At 56.6% G+C, this 12700-nt stretch overlaps 1 protein-coding gene across 2 annotated transcripts in view; it reads right to left on the reverse strand.

Moving 5' to 3' along the window:
- ACSS2 (acyl-CoA synthetase short chain family member 2) overlaps window positions 1-12700 on the reverse strand; it is a 31140-nt gene that overhangs the window by 8124 nt on the left and 10316 nt on the right. Inside the window, exons 3-8 of one of the 2 annotated variants that reach the window (XM_068700083.1) lie at window positions 7593-7684; window positions 6788-6891; window positions 6429-6501; window positions 5555-5630; window positions 3443-3557; window positions 1882-1920 (exon numbers count right to left, since the gene is read on the reverse strand). In XM_068700083.1, coding sequence (XP_068556184.1) covers window positions 1882-1920; window positions 3443-3557; window positions 5555-5630; window positions 6429-6501; window positions 6788-6891; window positions 7593-7684 — 499 coding nt within the window. The remainder of the gene's footprint in view (window positions 1-1881; window positions 1921-3442; window positions 3558-5554; window positions 5631-6428; window positions 6502-6787; window positions 6892-7592; window positions 7685-12700) is intronic. The other variant, XM_068700084.1, reaches the window with a different exon arrangement.

A 12700-nucleotide genomic window follows, 5' to 3' on the forward strand; every position in this document is an offset into this window, starting at 1 on the left:
TGCAGTGCAAGACCCGAGTCCACCCGACCTTCTCTCCTTTCCCTGGAGGAGCCTGGGGACAGCACAGGCAGTGCTCCTCACCCTGAGGGCAGGTCTCTGCTTCACATATCTCCACAAGGCCGGGCATGCTGACCCCAAGCCTCACAGCACCAGGAGGCCAACTCACAGCTGGGACATCTCCGAGAAGAGCAAGGGGGTGCGTGGTGTGGGACAGCCCACACACAGCCCCCAGGCTGCCCCCCGAGCAGACGGGGCCAGCGGCTGCCTTTGGTCCGAGAGGCAGAAAGGCAACAGGAGGATGTCAGCCCAGCAAAGCAGGGTGGAAACGTGGGTAAAAGGAACTTCTGGCTCCGGGGGATGCTGTGGCTGAGCAGGCACCGTGGCCTGCTTGTGGCACTTGCCAAGTCAGGTGGATTTCTGGGTGTGAGGTCCCCAGCAGGGAGCTGGAACCCAGCGGCTCCCAGCTGCACCAAGCGGCCTGAGGGCAGCAAGTGCCAGTGCTGCAAGTCTCACAGCCCGAAATCCCCTCAGCTGGAGCATCTCTGTGCAGAGAGCAGCCACGGGGTGGCACAGTGACTCTCCGCATCCCCAGCGCTGTGTGCACGCCGTTTGGAGGCGCTGGGCAGCAGCGCTCAGCCTGCAGCTCCTGCGCATGGTGCAGCAACACCGGCTGCTGCGGCCCTGCGCTGACAGCACCGCAGGGCTGAGGCCTTTTGGAAAGCTCTCGCGGATCCCCAGGGCACCTGTTTGGGATTTCTTTACCTGGGAGAGACGTTTCCACACCTCTGGCACATCAGCAAGCTCCCAGCAAGGCGCCACGGCAAACACCCCCAAGCTCAGCTCACGCCAGCCCAGCAGCCTGCTGGCACCCTTCCCCCAAGGCCCCCTCAGCACCAAATTTCCACCGCCCCACGGAGCGGGGCTGAGCTGCAGCACAGCACAGGGCCCCTGGAACCAGCCCTGCCCGACAGCTCCTAAATCAGGGGAGCCAGCAGGACGTGCTGCCTCCCTCCGGCCCCGTGAAGCTGTCAGGGTAAGAAGGAGACCCAGAGCCGAGGGACGGAGCAGAGCTGAAGGTGCCTGCAGGCAGAGCTGCCCCACACGCATGAGCTGGGCAAACTGAGCTGCCCTGATCCTAGGTAGGATTTTAGGTAACTAGAGCTCCATGGAGCCAGGCCAGGAGCCAGAACCCAAGTGGGATGCGTCCTGAGAGAAGTCAGCAAGGCCCTGGGGCAGCTCATGCTGGGGGCCGCAGCAGGACTGGGGAACACCTGAGCCTCCGACAGCACGTAGTGATGCTGAGCAATAGGAGCCCATCCCAGCTCTCCAAGTGCTCCAGCAGAGCACCCGCGCTGCCTGGCCCGTGTGTGCTTCATGTGGGGCCCTGAGGCTGCAGCTCCTCGGCTGGAACAAGCAGAGCCCAGGCCAGGGCTGGGGAGCTGCACGCGACTCCTGCCAGCCTTGGGACGAGGGGAAGCACATTGCGAGGACTGCTCCTAGAGGAGAAGGGGTGAAACGTTGTCCTAGCACCGGCAGCAAACCCGAGGGGTTGTGAATTCACCTTGCCAGCACACTCACACACGTTCAGGTGGCTTCACAGAAGCAGATTTGTTTCTGGCAGCAAGGTTGGTGCCGCAGACCCCAGGCTGTGCCGCACACACACACACACCTCCTCGCCCTCTGCTTCTCCTTCCAGAGGCCGTCACAGCCCCCGCAGCGCCCGGTGACCGCAGCCAAGCAGCGAGCGGTGTCTGACAGCTAACATGCACCCGCGGGCAGCCCGGTTAGGGGGGCACGTGCGGCCACGCGGAGCGGTTAGAAAGGTGGAGGGCTGGAGAGGGGAGGTGCCGAGGGGAGAAAGGCAGAGCTGTGCGTAAATACCTTGGGATGGAGTCTCTGTGGGCTCTCAGCCTTTTTTTCCTGTTAAAAATCCACAAAGAGGGAGTGAAAGATGAGAAGCGGAGGATCCGGACCAGGCTTTGCAGGCAAGGAGCTGGGAAATCAGCCTGGCAGGCTGCAGAGGGCACTGCCCCAGTGCCTGGGCCAGAAGAAGCTCTCTAAGCAGCAGCCTTGCCACTTCCATCACCTTCCCCAGGTACCCACCTCCAGGCAGGGCACAACAGCACGGGGCAGGCACGCAGCCCCCCGACACCATCACACAGGCAATGGAACAGTAAAGGTGCACTCGGGGGGAGGGCGATCCTTAATGAAATGTCTGAACAAGGACAGCAGCAAGACCCAGGGGCTGACAGCACGCAGCCCGGCTCCTGCCTGCGCCCAGGAGGCTGCTCGGTAGCCTCACAGCACCAAAAGCAGCAGCACGGGGCTGGCTGCACCACAGCTTCCCAGCTGGGGAAACAACAAACGCTGGCCTGCTCCTGTCTTCCCACCCCTCTGCAGCTCCCCTTTCAAGCAAGAGAAGGGGCAACGCAGGCCAGCGTAACACGGCTGGGCTGGCAAACAGTGAGCAAAACCCCCAAAAGTTAACACAGCTGAACAAGCAAAGTTAACTGAAAGATACCTCATCTGCTGGGCTTGTGCCAGGATGTGCAGGGACCTTCCCTTTGGAAGCAGAGCCCAAAGCTCAAACACGTCCCCCAAACACAGCCCACCTCTGGGCAAGCACCAGCCTGCATGGGCCATATCCAAACACCTAGGGGTAACTCGATGCGCTGCTGTGAATTAATTACCAAACATTTAGGGGCAGAAGACAATGCCCCGTGGCACGGAGCACACTGTTAGTGCTGGGACGCTGAAGGCAGCACCCGACTGCCAGGTGCAGCAGGGCTGAGCCCAGCCCCAGGAGCTCAGCAGGATGCCACGGCTCCTGACACCTTCTCCTCCTTCCACCCCCCTCTCGCCACATGTCTCTGGCCCGCATCCTTCCATCTGGGTTCAGTTGTGAGGGAAAGCCTCAGCCCCAACAGCTGACACAGTTCCTGTGCCAGCCACACAGCGACTGCGTTATTCCCAGCTTACGATTGTTATCTTGGGGCTGGGCTCAGGCCCCAAAACCAAATCTTTCTGCTGTTTCTGCTGTCACAGCTACGGTGCAGGAAATCATTGCTCCTTGCACAAAAGGGGAGATTGGTACAGGATTTAAATGAGGGAGTCCTTCACTGGACAGAGGAAAACACCATCTTGTCCTCGTCCTAGCAGCATCCAGCCTGGGGAAGCTGCGCCCTGCTGTGCTTCCAGGGATCCCGCAGGCTGGCAGCCAGTGATGGTGTTAAAGAAAGCTGCAGGGAAGGGATCTCGGGAAGACAAAGGAACCCTTCGTCATACAGCTCCCAAAGCAACAACAGCAAGCAGGGAGAACGCAGGAACAGAGTCAGGAAACAGGAGCATCCAGGGGAGCTCTCCAGTGGTTTCACACAGTGATCTGCTGGGCTCTGACTTCCAGAACACAAGAAGCCCCCGTTCCCAGCCCCCAGGAGCATACCTGTACGTCCTGGCACAGCCTTTTGAGAGGGGGAGACTTGCTGCACGTCCCGTCCGCTGCGATCTCCTCCCTGCCCATGTGCTTCACCACAATGACTTTTTTCAACGGGGAGCCCCTGTCAAGGGAAAGGAGCCATCAGCTCGGGCTGCTCAAGCTAAGCCTGCCCCTCGGGGATTTTATGGGCTGCACTGAAGGCAGAGCAGAGGCCCTAAGCTGCATTTCTTAAGCCACAGCATAAACTGCCCATGTGCCCACGCTGTTAGCTCGCCACGAAGGGCTGCTCTGCAGCCTGGCATTGCCCTGGCTGTGAGGAGACCCTCCCCAGGCTCCTGATCACCTCTCCCCTCCTCTATGCTGCGAGCAGTGCCATGCAGCCTTCAGGCCTCCTGTGAATTGCTGCAGGAGGTGAGCCACAGCAAAAGCAGAGCTCGGAGAATAGGAAAGGGCTGTGCAGAGCTTACCAGGGAGCTATCAGGTAAACCACACGCACGCCACTCCTGCCTGCAGGGGAAGGAGCGACTCCACAAGCATCTCTCAGTTCACTGCTGGGGAAGTGCCTGACAAATCCCAAGTTTGCCTGTCTGTGAATCTGAACAAGGCCTCCCACAGCACCCAGGGGATGGTAGGTGGCTGCTCCCGGTCCTAAGCGTGATCCAGTGGCCAGTTTGGAAGGGGAAACACTTCCAGTGCCAGGTTATACATCAAGGAAAAGAACAGGGCTTTAGATTCTCTGCTAGCCCCCATCAGAAGACAACTCCTTTCAGTCCTGCCAGGGTACCAACACATCGGTTAATTTCTACAGCTTCAATTCCTAACTTCAGGGTCACTCCTGCTCTACCACACAATTGCTTCTACAAACACAAACGTCAGAGTTGAAAATTATTTCAAGCCTGAATTTTTAACATTCAGGCTATCTACCCCAAATCTACATGTTTGATCTCATTTACAAAACTACATTTAGTCTCATATAAGCTACACATTTTTCTTTCATCATCTCAGGGATCCATGTTGGAGCAGAGGTTCAGTAATAGCTGGTATCCGTCAAGAGCTGGATGCAGATCTGAAACAAAGCTGAAAACATCCACCCCAAAGTTTTCCTTGTACCACTGCTGACAAGAACCCTGTGTGTGTTCATCCCCCATCCCGGCCTGTAATTCACTGAGTACCTATTAGGGAGACTTCCAACTCCAAACAACGTCTAACTGAACTCATTCCTTGGGAAGGTGAATGCAAAAGCACAGATTATGCTTCTGAACATCAACAACATTTTCCTACAGATTTGTTGCTTTTATTCTACCTTAGCAAGCCAGGAATACCTTGCCTGCAAAACAAAAGGTTACAAAAAAGTCATTATCAACACCTTCTCTTGTCAATGAAGGGAGAGCAATCGGAAGAAGAAGTTCTGATGTGGAAGTGTAAGGATCTAGGTGTGGTCTCCAGTGTGACAGTGACTGCATCTGTAAGCCTGGCAAAGTCATTTCACCATGTTTCTTTCCCTTTCTGTAAAAGGCGATGATGTCTGCCTGTCTGTGATGTACCGGTATTTCAGCAAAGACCTTTTCTAAAATGGAGCAGCTTAACCACGTACCTGCGTGCAGTCAGGCGCTGATCCTGTGCACAGGTTGGTGCATGCCAATTAAAGTGCTGCTTCCTGTTACACAGCCGTTTCCCAAAGTTGAAATAGTTCTGTTTTATTTCATTATTGTTGAACAAGGAGTTTTTAGGCAAGATTTAAGCCCCGTCTCAGCCTGCACCACAGCATTGTGTCAGAGCAGGCACACTGTGTACAGAGGTGTGTTATTCCCTCCCGCTCTACAAGCTGCTGCTGCAGCACTGGGAGATCTGCCCCGGGTTGCAGTGATTTGGGATTATACAGTACATCTCCAGCAAAACCTCCCACCCAACACGTGGGCCTCCAGGTCAGAATGGAGGAGAGCAAAGTTTAAAGATGATATTCTTAAGACAAGGTAGTTGAATTGCGTGTTCCTTTTGAAAGGCTCATTGCAGCTTGTGTCAGACCCGCTCCAGTCTGCCAAACTGCAAGTTTCTGTTCCCACTTGTGTGTGAGCAGATTCCAATAAATGCCCTTCTCACAAAGGAACCTGAACTTACTTGTCTTTACATTTCTGGAGGGCTTCGTCTGCAATCTGCTTCAAGTTGACCAGCTTGTCTCCTCGATAAAAGGCATCTGTGAAACAGTAAGGAAAACTTGAGAGAGGCTCCTCAGCCAAGGCAGCCTGGGACAGCTAAAAACAGGCAGCCTCATGAGGGCAGAGCAGAACTCATGCACCAGAGGGAGGGAAAGACGACAAGCGGCTGATGGGAAAGGTTTCCTAATATACCCTTTTGGTCTAGAGAAAAGGATGCCAAGAGAAATGGTGAAATTCCTTCCCTGGGAGAGGTTCAGATTTGACCCAACAAAGCTCCTGGGGATATCCTGGGGGAATAATCCAATGTGGCAAGAGCACAGATTGTAAAGTTTAGTGGGTCCTTTCCATGCTATTAATAGTAACAGCACTGTCTCAGAAAACAGCTGTGGAAGACGCAGTGGGCTTACACACAAGCACCACCACTCTCTGTATTCTTTGCTTTACGAGGCTGGGAGTTGAGACAGGAATTTCCTTGAAACTGGAAAGGGAGGGAATCCTCATATTTGGATTGCCCCATAAATGATACATCTTGCAAACATCTGGCTTATTTTGGAGAGAAACATGGATGAGAAGCATTTGGAAACATGTTATTATCAGCTGGTGACATCATGCTGTACAGGACAAAGTGGGCGGGCTGCTTAGATGCTCCGCTGTACGTTCAAAGTGGAAAACTGTGCTCAAGCACAGCTACAAGCAGCGCATCCGCCTCGCAGCAGCTCAGCTGAAGCACTGCCTCCTTCTCTCCCAGTTCCAAGCACATCTGGCTTTTAAAACACAGACCTTTCAGCCAGCCAACAGAAACAGCTCAGGGTCAGGGGCACTGAGGCGCGCTTTACCTGCCGTAATGAGGAGAGAACAACCGCAGTCAAGAATCCGCTCACAAAGAGAGTTTGCTGAGAAACCTGCAAACTGACAGATCACACGACCGGGTTAACAAGGTTAACAACAGGGACGGCCACAGCTGTGCTGCTCCCCCACCACAAACACCACCACCCAGCATCGATGGAGAGCACCAGAGGACATGCCATGGTGCAGAAGAGGGCTAGGAAACAGAGCGTTAGTTTCGTTTCCACCCATCTTCTGGTCAGTGCCCATCTTTTCAGCTCTTCCAGCTTCTCTCCTCACCATCCTAAAACCAGGAGCTGCTCCCCCCCACAGCCCTGCACCAAGCGCGACGCGCAGGGCTTGCTCCTACCACAACGGAGTGAAGAGCCCCAATCCTGGCACAGGCGAGCATGGCTATCACCAGCTCCAGGATCATCGGCAGGTAGATGGAAATTCTGTCTCCTTTCTTCACACCTGTGGAGGGAAAACGGACACGTCATTCATCCAAACGAACACCTTACTGCAAAGAAGGATCTATACAAGTCAGTGTTTATATACACACAATAAAGCTTCATCTGGAGCTAGAGCTGAGCCAGCCTTGCATGGAACACCTCAGCTCTCCAGGCCAAAGCAAGCGTCCACAGGCATGAGCGTCCACTGCCATTTCCCAGCAATGCCCACGCAGCTGTGGCAGACACTTGAAATGAGGAACTTTACGCCAGTGGTGACCAGAAAGAGAGCTCCAGCCTGTCCAGGAACATCAGGCACATGCATTTTGCCTTTCAAGCCCCACAGCTCTTGTGAGGTGACTGCAATGAATGCTCCACGTTCTGATCAGATGGGTTCAGTCCCTTGAAGGAGGAAGAAATGCAACCAGTGCCCACTGCTAGCTGGAAAAGCCCAAGAGCTTTGAGCACAGGTTCTTTCCTAGTCCTGCTGACAGGAGCAGCACTGATGAGCTTTCATGTACAGAACTGCAGATGAACGTGCAAAAATACTTTGCAGAGCAAACCTGCGTGTACCCTCCCCTACAGCTGTGGAAACCAATGGAGAAACGAAGCACTTTGCACAGAATTACTCAACAGACCAGCAGCCACGCAGAGAACAGAGCCAGTCCCAAAAACCAGCCTGATGCTTTCCCAGTACTCAGCGCTCCTGTTGCTCCAGCCGCCTACCTTGGTCGCGGAGGACATTGGCAAACTGACAGACTTTGTGCAGCAGCTCGCTGTAGGTGATTTTCATGGAATCCCCAGGCTCGTTCCCTTCCCTGGAAAAAGGACACGAGGTGTATTTGTTACTGCACGGGCACTACAACGTAACAGTGACCCTGCAGACTCAGGGTGCTTACCCTTCTGGGCAACCCCGATGCCCTCACCCGCCCTTCCGAGCACAGAGCAACCAAACCCCAGAAATCCAATTCTGGACTGAAGTTCTCCAATAGCGGGACAATTTAGTCCAAAGTTCCCATCCCCACGTAAATGACTACAACTAAACACAATCAAACACCCACAGTGCAAACACGTGGAGCTTTCAGAGAGCACCCAGAGGAAGAAGGCGTTAAGAGAACCAAAGCCAGGAGTGCGCAGGCTCAGGAGGAAGCTGGGATCTGTGGTGTGGCACCCTGCTCACACACACTTGTGCCTGCAGACTTGTCTGCATGAGACATTGGCCAGTGTTGCCCTGCAGCAGCAGCCAGCCCTGCATACCTCCTGCCTGATGAGCAGGGAGGGGATGCCAAGGGCTGTCTTATATTCCAAGGTCATGTATTTATACACACGTGTATTTGTTAAGTGCCAGGCCTGCTCTGCATTATTTTCTCTCCGTGGTCCTCGCTGAATGGTTGGACTTGGTGATCTTATGGGCCTTTTCCTAGCTCAGCCTGTGATTTCCCAAACCAGCCCCGGGCTCCTGTCACCGCGGTGCCAGCGGGACCTTGGCACCAGGCACCCCAGGGAGAAGGGCCAAGAGCTGCACCCAGAGAGAGAACAGAAATGTCACGTCCCCGGGGAAATGTTCTGTTACCAAAATAAAAAAAACCACCTTGGTTTAACACAACACAAGGCTTCAGCCGCTGCAGAGAAGGAAACGAGGTGGCACCCCGACAGATCAAGAGATTAGCAAGGAAAAGTTGACTTCCCACGCAGCAGGGCAGCGATCTCCCACAGCCGGTGAAGGAGGGAGACACTTCCCTGGCCTCTCCCCGGGCAGCCAGCACACCGACACGAGTGACCCCTAAAAGAATAGCTGTGGCTCCCAGCTATTCCCCTTGAGAAGTGTCCCCTGGGCTACGTGCAGGGGACTGAAAGACAACACCAGCGCTGGGGAGCAGCCAGGGCGCACCTCCACGCGGCTCCGTCCTCAGGACCGCGGCCAGGCCCCCTCTAACTCGGGAGCACAAACCTCACACCTCCAGCATCCCAAACAGCCCCGAGGGCACAGGCACGCACCAAGGCGAGGGGGAGGAGAGCTGTTCTGGCACGGACACGGGGAAGGGAAATGCTCGTGTTTCTCCCGTAATTCCCCAGGAGTGGCTGCTCTGCGTCAGCACGGAGCCGCGTGCTCTGCTGGGGAGCCCCACAGGCACAAGCCCCGCACCTCTGCCCCGTGTAGGGCATTTCAGGCCTGAGGACTACCCGCGCACGATCCCCTTCGAGAGCTGCTCAGGGATCTGCTGCCTACAGACTCAGCTCATCCTGGGTGTTCCTGGGGCTTGCGCAGGGCTCTGTGATAGATCCACTGATACCCGCGCTGCTGTGTGGCACCTCCAACCGGCCGCTCCTGAAAGGGGATTCCCAGCTGGGTCCTGTAGGCAAGTTTGGCCCTTTGTAAGCACAAGGAGGCAAGAAACATGAATGCCAAGAGTCATGAGAACTAGCAGCAGTGTTTGGGGCAGTGTTTGTCTCAGGCACGGCCAGCTCAGCCCTGGCCCAAGCAGCTTCCTCCCCTTCCCTTCCCACAACCAAAACCATCACTCCACGACAGCTCAGCTGCGTGACACGGGGCCGTTCAGCGGGCTGGGCTCCCTCACAGCGGGGCTCCCGGCTGAGAGAGAAACCAGGAAATGACAGGTTTCCTTTCGGATTTTATTACTCGAGGGTCAAAGAGCTGAGAGCTGCTTTCAGAGCTGGGCCAAGCAGCTGCAACTGAGCCGAGCCAAGGGAAGAGCATCTCCTCCTGTCCCTTCCCCTCCCTGCGCACAGGGCTCTGGTGCTGGGCTGAGCACCGTGCTGGCCAGCTCGTGCCAGGCACAGGAGCACTGCACACGCAGCTCTGCCCCTCGGGGACGAGCCCTGCTCTGAAGAGAGCAGCTCGGGAAGGGGCAGGAAGGCGCTGCTCTGGGTACAGAGCCCGGGAGGATCAGGGCCAGGCCCGGCAAGGTTTGGCTCCACACCTCGAGCACTCACTGGGCACATTTCTCCTGGGGGTTGCGACAGAGCCTGCCCTGCCCTGCCCTCACACCAGGCCTCCCAGGCACCCATTTGCTCCGTGGGATGAGCTGATAGTGGGATGGGGATGGGGCCAATGGGGACGGCACAGCCCAGGCCACCGTGGGGCATGGCTGCTGGGGTGAGCAGCACCCGGCACCTCCACGCTGCCTTCCCGGGCACAGCACCCGCTGGGACACAACCCCACACACACATCCTTGTGCACACATCCCACACACCAGGCCCTGCTCCTCTCCAGGCCACGAGGAGGGGCCCAGGCCAGGCCCTAACACCAGCACCCACAGGGCACAGCCAGAGGGACGCGGGGAGGGAGCGCAACTTCTGCAAGGGTTCTCAAAGGGCTTTTCAGAGTCCTCCCTGTGCTTCGTCCTCGTGACTGCAGAACAGCTCCACCAGCACGAGGAGGGGGAAGCCTCAGGCTTTGGGATGATGTGTTCAGATCAGGGCAACCCTCCCCTTACGGGGAGCCACGGCCTCGCTTCTGCAGGGGACACGCGCTGCCAGCGCGCCTCCCGGGGACCTCGGCAAGCTCTCAGGAGCAAGCGATTGTTTCGAGCCTCCCCATGTCTGAAAATAGCTCGCAGTGCCCACAGCTACACTCAACGGGCTGCAAGAGCACTCGGGGATTGTTCTGCCCTCTTCTCTGGCACAAAAGCCACCACAATTAAGCGTTTCGGATGGGGCAGTTCAAGGAGTGCCCACTCGCACGCTACGAGGTGCTGCGTGCGTCAGAAGGGAGCTTCTGGGCTCCTGGAAGCAAAGCTTGGTGAGCATCTTCCCTCTGGTACCCAGCAGGTAAAAGCAAAAACCCATCAGTCCTGAGCATCCCACACAGGCTCGTTTGTCCAAAATTAACTGAAAGATAAACAGCACTCAAACAGCATGCAAACATGTCCGGAGTGCTCGCCTCTGAGCAGCACAAGTCCCCAGGTTCCTCTTTAAGCACTGCTGCTGAAAACATGACAGAGGCACTGCCCGTGTGTGATGTTGGAGCTACCAGCCAGCCTGCCTCTGAGAACAGAGCAATTTGCAACCCCCAGACACACCGCTGGGTGAAACACCCGGCAAAACCCAGTCTAAACCAAACAGGTTTCTTGTCTCCCGCAAACCAAACCCTGCACCTAAGGGATCCCAGTGTCACAAGTGACCACAGCAGGGATGCAGCTGGGCTCCCAGCACTGCAGGAGCCCCCGTTTTACACACCCCGTGCCACGCGGGTGCTCAGCAGGGCTGGGGCCGGATCCATGCCTGGCATCTGCAGCACGGCAGGTTAAGGAGTTCGGCACTCCCTTGAGCACCAGGACTGACTAGAGGATTTTTTCCAGCACCGCTCTGCCCTAACCACACGGATCCAGCTGGAGTGGGGACTTCTTGGCCTGCTACAGCTCCACGGCCAAGGGAGCGCACGCTTCCAGAGCACCCGAGCGGGTCGAGGGGAGCTGAGCCAACACTAAGCCAACGCTCTTTAGTTTCTGTTTCATCAGATTTCTAAGTAACAATTATTTGCATAACCTGTTTGAATGCAGCCCCCTTGTGCAACGCTGACGCAGCGTTTGTGTGGAACAGCAGGAAGCACAGGTTGCATCAGTGGAAATTATGGTTTTCGAGGTAATTGCTGATGATAATTGCGGTTTGCAGGGGTTATAACACCACCAAGAGAAGCTGGCACACAGGAGAAAGCGATGGAAGCTGAGCAACTGAAGAGTTAGGCGTCCTCAAAATCTGCCAGAACACCTGCAGATCCGCAGGGTGTCAGTCCAAACTAGACAGGGGAAGGAGAAAAAAATAAACTAAAATCATACAAACCACTGCAAACAAAGTGGGGCACAATGCCAGAGCCTACCCAGCCCCTGCAAACACTCCCCCTGAGGACCAAAGGGGCTGAAGATCATTTTGTCCCTCCCTTAAGCTTCTGTGACCGTGTTGTTCTCAAATATGAGCATGGTTCCAAGCCCACAAGCAGAGGGGTCCCAAATCACCGGGACTGCCAGCTGCCAGTCCCTGAGGACAGCGGGGTTTGGGGCATGGCCTGGCTCCAGGTGCAACCCAGCAAGGAGGTGGCAGCAGCAAGGAGGAGTCCCAAGGAGGCAGGTGGAGCTCCTCTCCCCTCCCCTTAAGGGCTGCTGACAAAGGGGGAGAACCAGGAGGGGGTGGGTGATGCAGAGGAGGTGCTCTGGGGATGCTCCTGCAGCAACCAGTGCCTCGGGGACCCCACAGGTGCTTCCAGAGCAAAGCAAACCACCTCCAGGCCAGCAGAGGTCATTCGGCAGGCAGCAGAGAGGTTGCAGCAGCTCCCGGAGCAGTTCTGCTTAGTGCAGGGGAGAGGCTCTGCATCTCGGCTAGCGGAGAGCACCCTCCAGGAAACAGGGGTTCCAGCTTGGAGGAGGTGGGGAGGGAGCAGAGGACCCTTCCCAGCGATGCAGTGCGATGGGAGAACTTGCTCAGAGACCTGCAGAAAGCTTCCTGCAGAGCAGACACAGGCAGAGGGTGAAGGTCACTCCAAACCGGAGCACGGTCAGAGCCCAAAACCCCTCCTGAGCAAGGGACCAAGCTGGTGCAGAGGGGACGCAGCCTCCCAGCTCCTCCCTGGCCGGCAGCCCGGCCCCAGAGCAGGGATAGCAGCAGGCCGGAGCTCTCCCTGCACCACCTCACGTGCGAGGGGGCAGCCAGCCAGCCCTCGGCTCCCCCAGCTCCAGAATTAGAGCTGCCGAAATGCCAGGCACAGCTCGGCCGGGCAGAGCCACCACTGTCTGGGGAGCGTCTGGGCTCACGTGCACGCCGCGTGGGCAGCCGGGGCTCTGGGACCTTGGAGCTGGCGCTGACACGTGCGGGCTGCG

Source organism: Anas acuta, chromosome 16 (genome assembly GCF_963932015.1).
Source record: "Anas acuta chromosome 16, bAnaAcu1.1, whole genome shotgun sequence".
Lineage (NCBI taxonomy): Eukaryota > Metazoa > Chordata > Aves > Anseriformes > Anatidae > Anas > Anas acuta.